The following is a 20,763-nucleotide window of genomic DNA, read 5'->3' as shown; positions in this document are numbered from 1 at the left end:
TCTGAACTTACCAGAAAACCCACTAGTGGCCTGAAGATTACATCTTTAAAAGCACCAAGCCCACTTGTCAGCAAAACTATAAATAATCGAAGGCTGGTTTTGGAGTGTGCATGTAATACTATTAACACATCAAAAATGGATCACAAATAGCGCCTACCACACATATTACATTTTTTCCCCAATAACACCTACTTGTCTCTATTAAGCCATCAAGTCTATTTTACCACTTGCGATTGTTACTCAGGACATGTGTTTGCTAATTTGCTAGCTGGAATATCTTTGCCCTACGAAAAGAAAAACAACAAAAACCCCCCCAAAAGCAGAAAACAAAACCCACCCTATTCTGTAGTCCCAAGTGGGAGCATTACCTGTCATATATCCCATTAACACTGGATTTCAAACAACTGAGCTGACCACTCCCTTGATGAAATATCACAGAAATTCACTCACAAATAGCACTGATTTGTCAACGTGCATATGACCATCTCATCAGCAGTCTGGCTTTGATTAGTTTTAAGCTCTGTAGTTCATGAGAATCTGTCTTGCTTTTGAATTAAGAGGTACAAGTGAATAAGCATCATCTTTAGAGATGATCTGGATGGGAAACTATCACTATCTTTGACCTTCTTTAGGGGCTTTAAAGCATATTCAGGGATCCCCCAGCCATAGAGAGGGCTGATGGGTCCAGGTTGCAGATGGACCAGGCCATCTGGACCAATTCTCCTTTTAGATGCCTGCTTTAGGCCATTTCCTTATTTATCATAGACAATAAAGGGATTAAAGACAATGGGGAAACATCAGTAAGTTAAATGATTTTGTTTGTATAGCCGTGTTAAAGAATGGTGGGAAACGTCAGTGAAACTCAATGGCTGAAATTGCATTTAAGGACCTTCTGTGGGTTTTGATTACCCATGACTTGCTAATCCTCTCTTACCACAGAGAAGACAAGGGAAAGAATAAATGAAAGCATAAACATGGTTGGAGCATTTTATGTGTTATCACATATGTTATCTTTATAGTCTCAAAACACTTTTCAGATTGGAATCATGTTTTTGCAACAACTTTGCATCAACGTAAACATAACATACATGCATATATTCACACACACGCGCGATACCAACAACCAAGAACGTATTCTTGAGAAATCTGAGACGTTATTTCTCGCTCCATCATGCATCCACACCTCTAGTCGGGCTACTCGGTACATGGAAGGCTCCATGTTTTCCCCACGCGTTGCCCCTGTAACATTCTCCACAGGAACCGAGATTCGCATTCTCTTACCTTTCTCCAAATCCCACTTCCTACAGGAAACATTCTGGAACAATCCACCCAGCCCCCACTGACCTCTTCCTCTTTGACCTGCTGTCAGAATCATCAGTGTAGCACTGGAAGGGATGCTGCCTCATTTGGCCTCTGATTTAATTTATCTGACTTCGTCCTGTTTACCCAACCAGGCTGCATGGGGGTGGAGACGCGACCTCTGCAGCTAAGCACAGTGCCTGCCTGGCACACAGCTACTCAATACTCAGCTCTTTACCAACCATTTCAAAAAGAAAGAAAAATCTACAAATCTCAATGCTAACCCCTAGCTGCTCTGTGGTCATTAAGAGTGAGGCAAAATTCCTGAAATTCCATAGAACCTTTCCTCCAAACAGATGTTAATCCTTTCCCTCCTTTCCCACAGATTATCTCACTCAGATTTCATAAAATCCTGGAATGGAAGGCAGGGAAGGGCAGAAAATATAACTCCTAGATTTCTGTATTCCTCTTAGAAAGCACATACATGAAGCGGTGGCACCTTTGGTGGCTCAGATATTTGACGCCTGCCTCACCTGTTGGACAGGTACAGCAAAACCTCCGTTAACCAGACCCATCTATCCAGAATCCTCAGTTAAACAGAAGCATGATTCTTCATGCATTAAAAGAAAGAGGTGAATTATAGCAAAAACAGGATCAAGAATTTATTTCAAAATCCACATCCTTGGAGAGCTCTGCATCTACTACATATTTGGTCCAATCTCGTACATCTTCCTAGATACAAGAATCGATCACTGCAATAATAAGGAACATTTAATGAATGCTCACTGTCAGTGAGGAATCAAGCAAAATGCTTTAAATACCTCATCTCATTCAGTCCTTACAAAGACCATTATACTCATTTAAGATATCAAAACGGAGACACCTAGGGCTTCCCTGGTGGCACAGTGTTTGAGAGTCAGCCTGCCGATGCAGGGGACACGGGTTCGTGCCCCGGTCCGGGAAGATCCCACATGCCGCGGAGAGGCTGGGCCCGTGGGCCATGGCCGCTGAGCCTGCGCGTCCCGAGCCTGTGCTCCACAACGGGAGAGGCCACAACAGTGAGAGGCCCCGCGTACCGCAAAAACAAAAAAGAAAAAACAAAAAAACTGAGACACCTAGAAGTAAAGCAAGCTGCCCAAGATGGCACAGCTTAGGGAGGGCCAGCGTTTGCATGGAACATTGTGTCATGCCAGAGAAGACGATACAATACTTACCCATAGCCGATCACAATTCTCAATCATGAAGGATTTTCCTGGTATTTTATAGCTACTAAATTGAAATGCTGCCAACACATGACAGAGTTATTCACAATAAAATTTGGGGTGACAGAAGTTTTAGATCAACCCTCTATTTAAAAATTATTCAATAAACAGATCACACTCTTCACCTCCAACCCCGCATTCTGCTTAATCGGGGTTATCTTGGAGTAGAGAGATGCAGGATAAAGAGAGTAGGGGAGGAAGAATTTGTTGGCCCTATTCTGCAGATTTAAAAACCGAAAGCAATCTCATCAACAATTTGTTGGAAATAAGGCATGGATTAATAATAGAAAAAACCCTCACCCATATTTCCTGAGTGCCTGGAGGGTGATCTGAAAGAAAACTGGGTGCATAACCTCTGGCTGTCGTAAGTATAAATTATTTCAGCAATGTTGTGGGAGGTATATTTGCTTGCTTCAGTCACATTGGGAGAAGTTGGGATGAATTCATGTTGGTGAGGAACAACTGCATTAGTCAGTATAGGAGCTGATAAAGCAAATATTCCTGTTTAAGTCAAATTTTTATTGCCCAGTGATTCTTAGAAAAAAAAAAACAAACATAGAGGACCAGGGTTCTCTGCATCTCTTACCTGGTGGTCAAGCTCAAGTTGCTAGCCATGCTCATATGTGTCGCTGGGCAGGAGTCCTGTGTTTTTGGACCAGAGTGTTCCCTTCCGTTGTTTCTCATCACCGTGACTGTTGTCCCTGCAATGTCATAGCCATCTTGGTGAGCTGGCATAATACCCGTTCATAAGGGATTTCTGGACTGTTCCTATTGGCTGAGAGAGCTCTAGCCCCTTGACTAGGGAGAGGCTGAGAATCCTCAGCTACAGACTAGTTCTAAGAGGATGGTTTGTAGAAAACTCTTTAATTTCCTTCTACAGAGTTAAGAGAGTGGGTGAAAATGATTGTGAGGATGTTAATACCATACGATATGCTTAAAAGAAGTACCTACTGAGTACTTTCTTATCCATTCTGCACCTTTCTCATCCATCATTCTTCCCATCTCATCCAGAAGTATAGCATTTGGGGAGCCTTTCGGCTGCCAGCAGAGTCTACAGCCGCTACAGGACACTAAGGAAAGATCACTATACAAGGCCCCTACTCGCTTCTGCAGATACCGGTCAGCCTGCAATTCATTCTCCTTGGATACTGCTTCCTTCTACGTCATTTTTCCTTCAAGGCTTCCTTTATTATTTATTTTAACCTTTGAAGAATCTTGATCTTACCTGGGATATGTCTCAAAACACTTGTGAATTTCCACATCTGGAAATAACACAAAAGCAGATAATCTTCTCATCTGCAAAATAGGGAGAAGACTGGGACCTCAAAGGGTGATGGTCGAGGATAAAATGCAAGAATGTGTGAGCAACATTAAATGAGCAACACGAAGCTGCTCTGAGATGGAAACAAACTGACACCTGAGCCTCCTGCGCCCACATGTTGATACTCCATCACGCCATTTTTATTCCAGAACAGAGGTTTAACCTAGGAATCCTTTAAACGCACTTGGCTAGGAAGCCATCCTTGCTCAATAAGAATTGGCACTCGGTACTGTGATGAAAAGTAACATTCTAAAGGATGCTTTGGAAGTCAAATGCTTTTCTTTCACTATTCAAAAACCCTGCATGATCTGCTTGCCTGAACCTGACTGCCAGGGGATCAGAGATGGAAAGACTGCCTGGGAAGAAGTTATCAAGGAGACGGGCGGAGCCAAAGAGGAGGCATCACTGCCACCCCTCTTCCTTGCCCACCTAAGTGGAGAAAAGAGACAAGACCTTTCCTCCTGCGTGAATTTAAGAATCTCTCTGTACTTAGACTACTCGGAATGGGGAGTTGCTCTGGAACAAGCCTTTGAACCCACACTGAACCAGGTTTTGGACAATGGCAGACGTAAAGAGCCACAAAAACCTCTTGGTATCCCTCTTCTTTTGATGTAACTCTTTCTAAGCCATTTTAATCTGCAGAAAATATCAACTGAGTCAAAACATACTTTTGGAAGAAGAGGGACATCCTTTGCATATGTGATTTGTCGGTTTAAATCAGCAGTAATGGCATCATACAGGTGTACCGAGAGCCAAGTATGGAAGAAGATTGCTCCCTGTCTGTAATCCTCAGAAGCCCTCACTTACATATGGGATTTTGATGGGGTTTTCAGCTTGATTGATGTTTCCTTATTTTGTGGTTACCTTTTGCCCTGGGGGGAATGGCTTGGGGAGGGAACTTCTGAGGAAAAATCTAAGGGAGGAGTAGCGTGTTACCAACTGTCAGTCTTTAAAAGCTAGTCGGCTTAGTACTCGTGATAGAAACTGAGCTGCGGAATGTAAAACGCAACATGCCTAAACTGGCTTGGGAATAATGGAACTTTCGGGAAGTCTCTGTCTTCTCAGAGCCTCACTCTGCAGCCAACATTTGCCAGGTATTAAAAAAAGGTGGGAGGGGACAGGCGGGTGAGGTGAGTGCTAGGTATGAACCGTGAGAAATTTTTGCTCAATAAAGCTCTGAATCTTCCCTTGTGTCCTTCTTCTTAATAAAATCTCTCCTGAAAACACATGAATGATTTGCATAATGTTGGACGCTTTCATGATTATGGAAGTACGTCCATGGATATGGGGGCTGGAAGGTGCACTCTTGTGAGGATGGGTGGGGGCTCCGGCTGCGTGTGCTGCCTGCCCGAAGGGAAAAGAACTGGTCCACGTGGTCCAACTCTTCCTTCAACTCTAAGTTCTATAATCCTAATGAATTTCACAAAAAAGTCTGAAAAGTGTCCTCTCTACCAGGTTGCAGAGAGGGCTGTTAAGAACGTGCAACAATCACTGACTGCCCTTTCTCCCAGTTTCTTTACTGCCCTTTCTCCCAGTTTCTTTGCTGCTTCAAACATCTGGGAGAAAAACCAAAGAATGAAATAAAACTAGGAAGTAAAGTCCCTGTCTCTCAAGGCAGTAGATAAGCAATTGAAGTTTCTCTGATTTCACTCTAAGAGCACTTGATCATTTGATTTACTTATATTTTGATCTATTTAGCTACAGCTGACAGTGTCCAAGTAATTACGTTTTCAGATTTTAGGCAAGGGAAAAATGAAATGGATTTTTGCCTAACGCCCTAACCAGACTGTTAATGGCTTGCCATGGCTTACTATGACTTCTTCTCTATGGATATTCTAAAGAGGGTTTCCGAATAAAGCCTTAGACATCAAAAAAGACATGGCATCTAAGACCTGTGGGTGACTGAAAAAAAATAAATTAAAGTCCTATGCACGGCCAGCATTTGATTATCTTTCTCTTTTCTTCAAGAAGTGATTTCCTTGACAGCTATAGGCAACCATTTTCCTTTCCTGGCACACGTGACAGGATTGCATATTAAGACATGCCTCGTATATGATTTCCATATGGAGAGCACTAATTCTACTCCTCTCGATCTCCCTCAGGAAATATGATCATAGCCCAAATGAGTGAAAACAATTCCTGCCTTATTTGGCTGATCCTGAATCTGCTCCAGTTTACTAAGTAGCTAACCTGTTGCAAAATTTAGTATCTACCAGTCATTGTGACACACCTAAGAAGTGATACCACGTATTCCGGATAAGAAACGCTGCTCTCAGGAGCTGAAGAAGCAGCAGGACAAGAGATCAAGCCAATGCTTTCGTCTTGTGAAAGTAGGGATAACATTCATCCATCTATTTATTTTTTTATTTATATATCTGTTCATGATCAGAACTTCAAGAAAATTCTTAGAGCCATGAAAGATGGCATGGATTGGCCTGAAGAGAGGCTAGATGCGGGGAAACCTGCCAGGACGCTATTTTAATCATTGGGATGAGAAATAAAGAGGGCCACGGCCAAAGTGGAGATGGACACCAAGGACTCGAGAAAATGAAGCCCCACAGCCAACGGTGGGACTGACTACAAGAACAATGGCAACTGTCGTGAATACAGGAATGCAAGGTATTGGTGGATGGTCTTTGTGGACTATTACCGGGTTGTTTTCCTTTGTGCTGGAATTGGGTGGACGTGTGGTCCCTGGCCCTGCTTTAGAGAAGAAGAGGCATTTAGGAACACCTCTGCTCTCTCTCCTACCTATAGCCATTGGTGCAGGAGGAGAGCCAAGCTAGAGAGATGAGCTGGTAGATTCACTGCGGCGGTTAGAGCTCAACCTTCCAGGTTTGGAATGCTCATCCCTAGGGAACACTGGCTGGGCTGACTCCCTTCTTAAAGAGGTCACTTAGTCTGAGATGTTGATGAAAAAAATGACCCAAGTCAAAACCTAAAGAAAACTATGAAGTAAATTCAAGTTTAGACCTCCTATTAAAACTATTTCTTATCATTTCTGCCCATCCCCGACCCCTTTTCACGCCCTCTTTCCAATTTCCTCTTCATAATTCTCCTCTCATTTACACGTGACTCCACCACAAACATTAACATTTTAAGGAGGAGGAACATTTAAGGAGGAATCTAAAGCCTTTCTCAGGGGGTGAGGATTAGGGGAATTTGGACACAGCTTTCCTAAGGCCACTCTCCCGCTGCCCACTCTCCACACCATCACGTACAGAGACCGGTGTGTGCTTCTCCCTGCCCTGGTTGAGGACCACCGCTCTAAAATCTCAGGCGTTAGAGAATTCAGTGCTGAAATGGCAGGCAGCGAGCTGTTTAGTTGGAGCTGGGAAAGTTTCTGCCCAGTAACTTATCTAATCACATATGATTCCCCCTGCTCTTAAGGCTGGCCCTACCATGCATGGTCTTCATGCTCTGGATCCAAAACACATTGGGAATGGGTTCAAATAAGTAAAATCTACCAGGACTTCTCTGCCAATTCTTATTTCAACTGAATTTCACTGATGAGAAAAATAACGAGATTCTTTTTTGAGTCTGTGTTCCCACGGGTTCTATGATAATTACGGTATATGTAGTACTTACTATTTGCCAGGAACTGTTCTTAATGCTTTCTATATGAATAGACTCAACCTGTATACTCTTTATGTACTAATAGTCTCATTTAACCCCCTGAGATATGTAATATTATCACCAACATTTTACAGAAATCGGAAACACTCTGAGAGCTTAAATAGTTTGCCTAAGATCACACAGCTAAGAAGTAAGTGAGCAATGCAGAATCCAACGTTTTTAACCACTGCACCCTGCTGCCTCTCTAAAATGTTAGATTATGAACTTAAGGGGAGAACCTCTGGTATGGTTCTATTCAGAACAAAAAAAAAAAAAATGGAAGTGATCAAAGAAGAGGGATTATAAATCATAGAACATCAGAACTGAAAAGAGCCATAGCGGTGATGAGGACTGCTGAATTTCAAAAGGATGACACTGAGATCCCAGAAGGTGATGTGTCTTCCCTAAACCGCATCCAATCAGTGGCACTGCCGCCATCAGAATTCAAGTCTTCTGACTTCTCATTGAGAACAGGAGGTGGAAGAAGTTGGTGGGGCTGAGCAAGCTTAATTAACTCAACGAAGAGATAATTCTTTAAAGGGAGTGGACCGGGGATACATTTCATCTGACTCTGAAATGTAAAATATTCAACCTGAAATCTGAACTAACTCTTAAGTCAGTAAATTTTCTATTCTGTCATCTATTGGTAAGTTCCTTAGTCCTTTTAGAAAGTTAATTCTCTGGGAGAATTTCCAAGACATTATCATGACTTTTAAATCTATAAGGCCAAGTAGTCCCCTTCTACGATGATGTCCTCTTTGGCACATTTTTGGCTAAAACTAACTCTCCAGGTTCAAATTCACACGCAAGTCCACTCCCCTGGCTACCAGACCCTGAGTGTTTCATGGTACTCTGCTGCCATCGTCTGGCAGAGTGAAGTAAGAACAGCTGGCTCACTCATAGCCTGCTATTTAAGAATCTTGGTACCAGATTAATTAGAGTTCTCCTGGATGTAGTAGAAGCTGCGATGGAGGATCAGTATGGAGCAAGAAGAAAAAAAAATGATTCTATTATGAGAAGAATGAAAGGTTCCGGGGAAGATCAAATGCCAGATTATAAATTGAAAGTCTTACTGATTCCCTAGATACTATAAATTACCTGTTATAGAAGTGGTAGAAATTTGGCGTATCTACAAATATGAATGCAGAGCTCTTTTCTTTAAACAAAAATCTTTCCATCTTTATACTACACCAACTAACTTCCTGCTTTAAAATATTTATAACAAAAACACACTTAAAAGTCAGCTAAGTGATTATTCAATTTATAAAAGTTTTTGTTTTGCAAAATGACTGACAGCAGTGCATGCATATGAGTGTATAACTTATGTGCAAAAGTTTGATTTGTACATTGTGTTTACAGGGATATGTCTACTGCATGAAACAATGCTGAATTTTCATATGGGATAAAGATGTGTAATGAGACGATACTCTTAATGTATTATTTTTTTCTTTCTTATTCACATCTCTTTAATGGGACATTTCTCCATTTAGTCAGCCTCACCCATTGCCTCAAGAATGATTCATATTGGGCCTCCCTGGTGACGCAGTGGTTGCGAATCCGTCTGCCAATGCAGGGGACACAGGTTTGAGCCCTGGTCCGGGAAGATTCCACATGCCGCAGAGCAACTAAGCCCGTGTGCCACAACTACTGAGCCCGCATGCCTAGAGCCCATGCTCCGCAACAAGAGAAGCCACCGCAATGAGAAGCCCGCACACCGCCATGAAGAGTAGCCCCCGCTCACGGCAACTAGAGAAAGCCCACACGCAGCAACAAAGACCCAACACAGCCAAAAATAAATAAATTACAGAAAAAGAATGATTCATATTGTTATAGAATGCAAGAGTCAATGTTTAACTTCTGAATCCCAAATAGGCTCTTGAAGCCCATTTAATTAACAGTATTCTTCAGAGTCAAGCGTTCCGTTGCAAGCCCTCTAGGTAATAGGATTTCAGCAAATGGCATAGGAATAGTTTCTTTCTATGCCTAAAACTGTCTTAGATTTTCACAAAAAAATTTAAAGAGTCAGAGAAAATAGATATGGTTAAGATAGAGCCTTTAGTTCGGAATGTGGGATGGAAGCATGAAAAGTTCCATGGGCCTGCTCCTCCATGAAACAACAGTAACTAGTGAAAACTGAAACACACACACATACAAGCCCAATTAAAATCTCTAGAAATTGTCCTACAGGCATGTAGCAAATGTGGACAATTTATTCAAAAATTATACCAAACCTTAGGAAGAGCTACAAGAGCCACAGGCACTTGAGCCACAAACGGCTTCCTTTCCTCCAACCCCAACTAAGTGTGACAGAAGCTCCATTCTGGGTACGTGTGCCCGGAAACACAGAGCTACCCTTCCCTCCAGCTTTCAGGCGAGGGCTACGGTGTGTCTCGGGGAGAGGCAGGGCACCGGCATTTCTCATTCTCCCAGCCCCATGGTGCAGAGGCTAAGTTCCAGGTGAGTACAACCAAGAGGATGGAGGCTCCCTTCCTCCACGCAGCCCTCACTCATGGGGCAGAGGCCCTGCCCCAGCATCACAGGGTGAAAACCATGGATCACTGAATAGCCTCATCCCAGCTCGCGCCCAAGGCCGAGGTTTTACAGTCGGAGAGGCAAACCAAGTCCAGAAGCTAGCGCCACTGCCCAGAGACCTGGTCAAAAAGCAGATATGTCAATTCCAGAGAGGTAGACGACCGTTTGTACCCCACAGCTCCTGGGCAGTGGCTCAGAGGTTCTGCCCAGAGGGAGAGGCAGGCCACTACCATAGAGAGCTCTGATGTTCTTCCCAAGGGAGTTGCCTTGACTTGGAGTAGAGTGTGGAGAAGCTCAAGCCCAAGGATGTTCTTGAAAACAATGGTGATTTTGGTGGCAAATCATTAAGTGGATGCTGGTAGCTCCACAAGAACAACAAGGTAAACCATGGGCGAGGATTTACCATAGTGAACCAGGAAAGAGACAGCTAATAAGTGCTCTCTCAGGGTCAGAACAAACCTCAGACTAGCCTCAGAAACTACTCCTGCAAAGGGGCTCAAATTTAATTGGATAATATTGTAAAGCAGTATCTGCCTCAGGGTATCGTCAAAAATAATAGAGTCTCTGGCAGCCAATGAGCGTAGCCTAAGAGCTGGGTGTGATACCAACAGAGGCAGAGAGCTTAACAGAGAGTCAGGAAAGGAGACAATTAAACAGAGCCCAGTTAAAACCACCGTCATCCCAGGGTGACTATGTGCATCCCAAGGCTATACTCTCTGATGGGCAACACCAGAGGCTTCACACTGCAGGGGAAATAGAGTTCAATGAAATAGCCCAGCCAAGCCACTAACCCACTAATCCAACAAGGAACGACAATACCACCCCTGGTGTCCAGAGGTGCTACAACGAAAAGTTTGTGCTTCAAATTATTTGAAGAAAATGAAAAGCCAAACCACAGGATGGGAGGAAATATTTGCAAATCACATATCTGATAAGGGACATGTATCTAGGATATTTAAACACCTAATGCAACTTAATAATAGAAAGACAATAGCCCAATTTAAAAATGGGCAGAGGATTTGAATAGACATTTCTTCAAAGAAGATATACAAATGGCTAATAAGATCCTTATTAAAAGATGCTCAACATCTGTAGCCATTAGGGAAATTAAGTTAAAAATCACAATAAGATGCCACTTTACACTCATTAGAACAGTTATTATTTTTTTTAAAAAAAGGAAAATAATAAGTGTTGGTTAGCATGTGGAGAAATGGGAACCCTTGTTCTTGTGCACTGCTGGTAGGAATGTAAAATGATGCAGCTGCTATGTAAAACAGTAAGGTGGTTCCTCAAAAAATTAGACATAGACTTAATATTTGATATAGCAATTCTACCTCTAGATGTATACACAAAAATTAAAAGAGGAACTCAAACAGATATCTCTGTGCCAATATTCATAGCAACATTATCCACAATACCCAAAAGTTGGAGACAATCCAAGTGTCCACTGACAGATGAATGAGTAAACAAAATGAAGTGTATACACACAATGGAACATTATTCACCCATGGAAAGAAGTGAGGTACTGATACACGCTACAACATGGCTATGTGAAAGGAGCCAGATACAAAAGGCCACGTACTGAATCACCCCCTCTTTATGACGTGGCCGGAAGAGGCAAATCTGTAGAGGCAGAAAGTAGGCTAGTGGTTGCCAGGGGTGCAGGAAGAGGAGGACGGGGGATGACTGCTGCTGGGTATGGAAATGTCCTAAGATCGATTGTGGTGATGGTTGCGTAAATCTGCTGATATACTAAAACCCACTGAATTGCTGGACCCTTTAAAAGGATTTGGTATTTACTTCATAGTATTTGAATTATATCTCGATAAAGCTATCACCCAAAAATGACAGAGCCTGGACCCCTGAGAAAACACTTAGTCCCTCCCAACCAACACACACACCTGGTGTCTCAGGAAGGTGAGAGGTGGTGAGACAAGGAACACAGGATAATTTTATGGTGTGTAAGGGGAGAAAATCCATAGGAAAACCCTCTTCATATGGATCCTGGTGGGCGCACTTAGAGGAGTACTTAGTAACAGTGCAAGATGACTAGAGAAGAGCAGATGGCGGCATGTGTGTGTTTAAGCAGAAGATGGCCTGAGGGCACCACTTAGGTTCCCACATCCTGACATGCACACCTACGAACGTGGGGAGACTGACAAATCCCACAGAGCAGAGAGACCAAAATAACATATGGAATAAAAAGACAAGGAGTAAAGGAAAAGGGGACTTTGTAGACCTCAAGACCAGAGGCTAAAAACTACAATGAGGTGCCACCTCACACTGGTCAGAATGGCCATCATCAAAAAGTCTACAAATAATAAATGCTGGAGAGGGTGTGGAGAAAAGGGAACCCTCTTGCACTGCTGGTGGGAATGTAAATTGGTGTAGCAACTATGCAGACCAGTGTGGAGGTTCCTCAAAAAGGAAACAGAGCTACCATAGGATCCAGCGATCCCAATCCTGGGCATGTATCCAGAGAAAACCATAATTCAGACAGATACCTGCACCCCAATGTTCACTGCAGCATTCTTTACAATAGCCAAGACGTGGAAGCAATGTAAATGTCTACTGACAGATGACTGGGTCAAGAAGATGTGGTACATATATACAATGGAATAGTACTCAGCCATAAAAAACCCCAAAATAATGCCATTTGTAGCAACATGGATGGACCTAGAGATTGTGGTACTAAGTGAAGTAAGTCAGAGAGAGAAAGACAAATACCATATGATATCACTTATATGTGGAATCTAAAGAAATGATACAAATGAACTTATTTACAAAACAGAAACAGACTCAGAGACATAGAAAACAAACTTATGGTTACCAAAGGGGAAAGGTAGGGGGGAGAGGCAAATTAGGAATTTGGGAGTAATATATACACACAACTATATATAAAATTGATAAACGAGGACCTACTATATAGCACAGGGAACTATACTCAATATTCTGTAATAATCTATATGGGAAAATAATCTGAAAAAAAATATGTGCGTGTATATATATATATATATATATATATATATACACACATATATATATAACTAAATCACTCTGCTGTACACCTGAACCTAACACAACATTGTAAATCAACTATACTTCAACAAAAAATAAATAAATTTTTTTAAAAAAGAAAATCCTATCTGAAAAAAAAGACCAGAAGCAATGGCAGGGACGATGGATTTCAGTAACAAACGACAGTAGGTGACCTAAATCCAGGAGGAACAGAGTCACTGGCTGCCAATGCAGAGGTCACAGAAGTTGACACTTACAGACCTCAGGAACCAGTAAGGAGGACTCTCATGAAAGGATGCTTGGCTGTCCACTACGAGAATACCATGCGGTTAGGCACGTTTTCTCCTGCATTTAGATAGAATACTAATGGAGAGAAGAGAGGGGAAGAACCTTAGAGAGAAGGGGAGCCCTGATAGGAAATTCAAATTCTGAATTAAGTTTAAATGCTGAAACACTGGGATTTTACCTAAACAATCTTAACATACCTGGAAGAGACTAAGTTTCAAACCAGAAGTGATTAAGTTATCATGAATGCTCGAAATAACCTTTCTCTTCCTGCTTTAAGTGATAAGGGTTGTTGGTGAGCTATCGAGTTCAGCTTGAGCAAAGGGGGAAAGTTTCACTTCTTCAGCACTATGCCAGAATGAGTAAATTTTAAGCTCCCTACAATCCATTAAGGAACAGAGTACTCAAGGAACGGTTTCGTTCACAACACTAGAAGAAATGATAATTATGCTGGTGACAGAGGTGTTAGCTAATGCTACAATGGCAATCGTATTGCAATATAAATGTATCAAATCATCTTGTACACCTTAAACTCATACAATGTTGTATGTCAAAGACATCCCAATAAAATTTTAAAAAACAGAAATGGTCATGAGGGGGTATCCTTATACCCAACGAAGCAGTCAGATACAGGCTGAACTTTTAGACTGAAGGTGGGAAGGCCTGCGTGACGTAGACATGTCTGGGATTGACTTGGAAGGTGCCTCCAGCTGGCTATGTGACTTTGGACAAAATTACTGAACCTCTTTCGGAGCTCATCTGCATGGCCCGTGAAGGGGCTGAACCAGAGAACCAGTAAGGTTTCTTCCAGCTCTAAAAGGCTGATTCTCAGGTCTTGGATGCCCAGTGGGGAAGTATCTGCCACTTCTTGGCCAAGTTCAAGTGGACATTGTCTTTTAAGAGACAGAGTCCCTCCCCTTTCCTTGGCCACGCCCCCAGAAGCTGGGCTGAGGACAGCCAGACAGAAAGCGCAGTTACCTGTCTTGTGTCGAGGATTCTTGCTTTTGCAGCTACATTTTCCAATTAGCTCGGGAGTATACACATCACTGTGACAGACGGCACAGTAAAAGAAGGCTCTGGACAATGAAAGCAAATCAAGAATGACTTATGTGAGGCTTCACACTAAAGAAACACGGGGCTGACTCAGTCTACCTGCCATTAAGTTGTATTCGCTTTAGGACTTTCTCCCCGTTAAAGTAATAAAAAAAAATTTACCTTTTGACATCCTTTGCAGATTCAGCAATAAAGAACCCTGGTGTGTTCTTACGGAGCTTAACTTGAGCAGGTGGATTTAGTATCAGCCCACTGGAAACAGAAAATAATAATACAGTAATTTTCCCCTCCAATTTCTGGGGCAATATCTGTTTTTACCAAAGGATTCTCTAAGTTGCAGAGTTAACAGGACTCAATCCCTTTTTACTGCCAAAATTTACAGTAGAAAATGTGAATCTGACTGCATTTAATTCATCGACTGCTGCTGAAATCTACTGAGGGGGGTCAGGTCATAGCCCAATTGCTGAGCTGCACACACTCCCTGGATTGTGTCCTGCATCAGAAATGGTCAAACCAATTCAGATGCAGGAAGCCTTGCTAATTGAAGCTACCCAAGGCCAAACAGGCCAAGGCCACACGGTTGCTAGTCTTACGGTCATCCTAGTGGTGCACATCCTTAGGCTATTTGTCCTTTAAAATTAAATTCATCTAATTAACTAGCTGGATTCGAAAGTTCCTTTTATTTGCCTATACAATTTTTGAACTTGTTTATCTCTGACTTCACTTTTGTGTATCTTGATTGCAAGATTTTTGAGAGCAGGAACCACGTGAATTGTTTCTATTTCTACACTACTTGAATATTTTGATTGTCTATTTTATTATGGTTTTGTGTGTTTGAAAACGCTGCCTTATAAACTTCATCCATGATATGTTTTGATAGGGTGCTCCATGATGACTATCTGAGTTCCTCACATTTCTCCCTGCTGGTCAGGATCTCCCACTTTCATTTCCTTTCATTCAGGCCTCCAGCATGGTGAGGTCTTACAACCCTACACCTCCCCTCGCTTCATTTGTGCGTGGTCAAAGTACTCCTTTCCTCCTTTAAAACACACCCCTCCTTTCATATGCACACTGGACAGAGGTCAAGTCTTCCTTTGGGCAAAGCTTAGTCTGTTGTTAGGATATTCCAAAGTAAGGTGTCAGAGCCTTACAAAAACAAAGAGCTTGTGCAACAAGAGATCTTCAGCTCTATGCCAAGAGCAAAAGATGCTGAAGAGCTGAGTTCAAGCAGATGACTGCATGAGACATTGTGTGTCACTTTCTGAGTACTGACTGACTGACGCTAACATGTCATTGGAATCACTGCTTTTGACTTTGAAAAGGAAAGGACAGATTTGTGCCTCCCCCGCCCCAGTATCACCGGTTGATATTCACTACCTAACAAGCATATGTTTAAGTTGTATCTTCATACCTTCTTTTTTAAAGGCAGGGTCCTCTGAGCTCACGTTAAATGCTTAGTTACGAAGATACTGCCAGAATAATCTCTCTGGTTGCATTTGAAAGAAGAGGTGAACATCTTTCAAAGAAGTTACTGCTTGATCCTCCCCCCGCCCCCTTCATGAATCACGGCCAGCTGCTGTTAGCAAACACAGGCCACTGGAACTAACTCAGAACATTCTCTGACTGGGGTCAGATCCAGCTTCACCTCTTACCGGGTGACAAATTATTCCCTAAGAGAGATCCTGAGGATTATCCAGAGCTTTTGCACATCTTAGAGTCTAGTCAAGTGCATCAATTAGAAGAAAAAATAAAAGGTGAGAAAAAATAGGTTTTCACCTAGTTTTTCGATATACTTGCCTGAAGCCCAGCTTTGAGATGCCCCATTTCCTTCCGTGTACAGTGACTGTGGTGGATTTAGCACAGCCTGGTGATCAGAAGTGCCCCCAGAGTAAGTTCACATTCTCGCTTGGCCCCTGGGTGTGGTGCAAGCTTGGGGAAATTATTTAACTTTTCTTGGCTTCTCCTCTGTACAAATGGGGCTAATTATACCCTTCTTACAGCATTGTTGGGAGGATTCGGGAGTTAATGTAAGTGAAGTGCCTATAGCAGTGTCGATCATGAAGTAGCAATCATGTAAGACTGCTATTACCAATATCTTTGCCAAATCAGGATTTAATTCTTTTGATGCATCTGACTCTTTGGTGAGAAACCAAAATTAAATCTATGTTGGAGCAGCTGCCTCATTTACTGGAGGTAGATGTATGCTAGGTAGTAAACAGCACCAGAGCTTCTTGAATATATGTAGAACTTAGTTGCTTATTCATGTTTCTGGTCCACAATGTCCTGACAGTCATTCTAATAAAGTTTATAGAAATCTAGGATGTTAAATGTGGAAAGGATATTAAGAGCATTTGGTATAACAGTTTCTGAATGCCAGTGAATAAAATGACTATATCATGGGGACTCAAAAAAATTCATAGATTTTGGTTTTATAACGTCAGAAGTGAGGTTTTGAATTCTATGTCTTTCAAACTTTGCAAATAATTCCAATGCATAACCCAGGTCATCGAAGGTCCAAAATGTTAAAACCTGATCGTTTTGGGCTGGTGTGAAACCCAGACTCCCCGGCTCATGAGGCTAAGGTGCCATCTTCTTTACTCTCACCTATTTCCAGTAGAAAGGGCACTTGCACATGGGTTTCGATTTCGAGATTTCCATGAGCATGGCAGAACTGTTAAATAAGATTCAGCCAGCCAGATGGTACTATTCTTTACTCTCCTTAAGCACTTGCTCTGTACTGTATCCCACTGACCCCTTTTGCTCAGATACCTTCTACATCCTCTCTAATTGACACACTGTTTCTTCTTTCTAGCCTTTCATATACTTTGTAGTCCCTCTGATATCATTCAAAATTATTGAATTTTGACTGTTTCCCTATGATTCTAGGGTTCCTGGTAATGTCAGTCTTCGAGCTGGAAGGGGTCTTAGGGATTAATTAATGTGACTCCCTCCTTTTACAGGTGATGGACACTTCTCTACGGCCACTGGGCTGGCAAATCATAATCAGGATCAGAATCTAGTCTATTGATTCCAAGTTAATTCAAGGTAGTTTTCCACTAAAAAACACACAGAAGCCAACCTAAGTGTTTCTTGTTCTCCATCCCACGTAAGCCTCACTTTTTATCTTTCAGCATCTTTTATCTCTATATCATTGTGGCTGATTCTGGACTTTCTTTTTTATTATATGATAACTTCTCTTACTTCTTATATTATTCAGTACGCATTTTCAGGAAATGCTGATGGTCTGATAAGGTTACCTCTTATCTTTATCAACAGCACACTTTGCCCAGCAGGCCAAATTCCCATTTTACCACATTTTGTGGATTAGTTTCTAAGGCTAGAGTTTGTGGGAACATTTTTTATCACAAATAATTCTATTTCATGGTATGGTTTCATGGTCAAGACTTACAAGACCTGGTAATATACTGAGGAACAGATCTGAGAAGGTGACCATTTCTTCTGTCTCCTGATCATGAGACACAACTGGGGCAAGGCCACAGGAACAAAGGTAGAGCTCCTGCCCACCCACTAGGGTAACCATTCTAACCTCAATCATTAGAGACAGTATTAAATGCACCACAGCAGCCTGGGTGCCTTGAGAGCCTGAGGCCGGCTCTCAACAAATAGCAAAAAGCTTAGTTATGGCTGTATGTCTGGAAAAATCTTAATCATAAAGATTCTCCTCAAAGATTCTGAAGTGATTTGAAGTCTCATTGGTACCAGTAACCGTGACACACGGACTTGTGTTCGATGGCTATCAGCATGAGGTGCATCTTCACGAAGCAGAGCCTGGGAAGGAAGACGAGCAATCGTGAGGCAAGCGAGGACAGCAGAGCACCAGTTCACAATAATACGATGGACACTCTGTGCTCTTTGCCTGGGAGGACACCACCCCCTCCGCAGAGGGAGAGCCTCTCCAACATGGAACGTTCGCTTGAAAGTGAATCCATCCTGGAGTAACGCAGAGCCAGTGCACCAACCGGGACAGAGGTGAACCTGTCCCGCACAGACTGTAAACCTCCAGGCTGCAGACACTCAGACTTATTCATCCTTATACCTTCTGTGTTTGTCACTGAGCCTGGTCTACAGTGAGCCCTTTGTGAACACTGGGGAAAGAATGCATTGCACGAAAATGAGGAAAGTGTTTCCCTTAACTTACCGGCAAACATCAGGAAAGCTCATTCCAGCAAAGTCATCAGAGAGGCGTTGAGTCAGGACTCTGTTCTTCAGGCCGCTAAAGAAATGTCTCTGCCAGGGCTCTTTAGGGCGGATCTGGAACACACAGTCAGACCGCATGAGGCACAGGGATGTGGAAAATGGGGTATTCAATATACAAACTGTGTATTCTGTGCAGCGCCAAACCAGTACCCATTGCATTCAGGTCCCAGAAAGGAGATTTGTCCTCGTGCTTAACTACAGAAATGTCAAAGGAAGAACAAAAACTCTAACATCTCAACTAGTTCCAGAATGAAGTAGGAACATCATGACTTAGTTCCTCCCCAGATGGCATCCACGCCTCCTGCTGGAAATTAATTCTTCTTCCAATAATTTCAGCAAGGTAGACTGGTTTTTGAGTCAGGAACAATAAGATGGTAAGGATAATGTGGAATCTAACTTGTCTCCCCCTAGATATGGCTGTTTAAGATTTTTTAAAAAAACATATTAGTTTTGTACTCACTGACTAACCACATACCACAAAGATGAAAATATTCATGACTTCTGCTCAGTATCAGAAGAACCCTTCTTGGTTTAAATAAACTCAAAAAGCCATCCTGATCAATGGAAATGAGAACGTAAAAATCAAGGGCAGCGGTAGGCTTCTAGAGAAACGGGGGATGTGACAAGAGGATTTCTCTCAAAAAAAGCTAAATGTTGTCTAACTGGGGGCGGGGGGGGCAGATGTTGCTAAGTAACTCACTCTGACATCTGTGTAAGACCCCCAGGGATTCTGTTTTGCTCTATCTGCATCCTCCTCCATCCGCAGCCATGAGAATCACCACCACGCTGCTCGATGGGCACGACGGGCTCCTTGAAGCCCAGAATCTCCAATGAAAGCCTGGAATTCCTAGGAACTCAGAAACACCACGGCAGTGGAGAGTTAAGGCCAGTTCAGAAACACTCCTCAGATGGCCATCTTGTGGTTTAGGAAGAACAAAACAAAAACAAACACACAAACAAAAAAAATTCTGCCCTGCTAATAAAAAGGACCACCTCTTTCCAATACACTTCATCACTGTCTCAAGATGCGCTGACTCTCTTGCATTTTCCCCCTTTCTTAAAGTCCTCTCCCTGTGCAGTTCAAGTCACTAAGTCCTCGTGACCAAAGAAACTGGCTTAGTGCTGCTAATCCAACTGTTCCAGGTTCTGCAAGAGGGTAAAAAATAACCATAGAGATGAAGATGTCCTGAGTCAGTTTTTTTTTGTTTTTTGCAATAAAGACTTATTTTATTTTTAATTTATTTTGACATCTTTATCGGAGTATAACTGCTTTACAGTGGTGTGTTAGCTTCTGCTGTATAACACAGTGAATCAGCTACACATATACATATATCCCCATATCCCCTCCCTCTTGCGTCTCCCTCCCTCCCACCCTCCCTATCCCACCCCTCCAGGTGGTCACAAAGCACCGAGCTGATCTCACTGAGCTATGCGGCTGCTTCTCACTAGCTATCTATTTTACATTTGGTAGTGTATATATGTCCATGCCACTCTCTCACTTCGTCCCAGATTACCCTTCCCCCTCCCCGTGTCCTCAAGTCCATTCTCTACATCTGCGTCTTTATTCCTGTCCTGCCCCTAGGTTCTTCAGAACCTTTTTTTTTTTTTTTAGATTCCATATATATGTGTTAGCATACGGTATTTGTTTTTCTCTTTCTGACTTACTTCACTCTGTATGACAGACTCTAGAAAAAACTAAAAATAGAACTACCATAGGACCCAGCAATCCCACTGCTGGGCATATACCCTGAGAAAACCATAATTCAAAGAGAGCCATGTACCACAATGTTCATTGCAGCTCTATTTACAATAGCCAGGACATGGAAGCAACCTAAGTGTCCATCAACAGACGAATGGATAAAGAAGATGTGGCACATATATGCAATGAAATATTACTCAGCCATAAAAAGAAACAAAATTGAGTTACTTGTAGTGAGGTGGATGGACCTGAGTCAGTTTTTTTAAAATCAGAATGGGAAACAGGATGACAAGATGGATTTTGGATTTGGATAGTAGAATCGGGAGCGTGAAAAAATCAGTTAGATTAGATCTAATCTAAATTTAAGCTTAAGGCAATCCTCTGTGCCTAGAACCAACTGGAGATGCTCCTCAGACTACGATTTCTCACCATAAAATCAATATACATCAACAGAGTCAGAA

The 20,763-nt window shown here is 42.3% G+C and overlaps 1 protein-coding gene and 1 long non-coding RNA gene across 6 annotated transcripts in view; one reads left to right on the top strand and one right to left on the bottom strand.

Moving 5' to 3' along the window:
- The window catches only part of KCNU1 (potassium calcium-activated channel subfamily U member 1), a 135,271-nt gene that overhangs the window by 65,443 nt on the left and 49,065 nt on the right, over nt 1-20,763 (bottom strand). Inside the window, 5 exon segments of the mRNA XM_089903756.1 lie at nt 3,148-3,262; nt 14,311-14,408; nt 14,548-14,637; nt 18,106-18,174; nt 18,545-18,657. Of these exon segments, the coding sequence (XP_089759882.1) occupies nt 3,148-3,262; nt 14,311-14,408; nt 14,548-14,637; nt 18,106-18,174; nt 18,545-18,657 (485 nt within the window).
- The window catches only part of LOC149744448 (uncharacterized), a 45,831-nt gene continuing 30,793 nt past the window's right edge, over nt 5,726-20,763 (top strand). For 2 of the 5 annotated variants that reach the window (XR_016391169.1, XR_016391166.1), the window contains exon 1: nt 5,726-6,501. This is a non-coding gene — a long non-coding RNA (uncharacterized LOC149744448). The remainder of the gene's footprint in view (nt 6,502-20,763) is intronic. The other 3 variants (XR_016391170.1, XR_016391168.1, XR_016391167.1) reach the window with 3 other exon arrangements.

The sequence above is a fragment of the Delphinapterus leucas genome, chromosome 21 (genome assembly GCF_059928025.1).
Source record: "Delphinapterus leucas isolate spDelLeu-1000000601 "Yukka" chromosome 21, BTC_Dleu_Yukka2, whole genome shotgun sequence".
In the NCBI taxonomy this organism is placed as follows: Eukaryota; Metazoa; Chordata; class Mammalia; order Artiodactyla; family Monodontidae; genus Delphinapterus; species Delphinapterus leucas.
The sequence above is the reverse complement of the archived record's forward strand: the minus strand, read 5'-3'. Positions and strand labels throughout refer to the sequence as shown.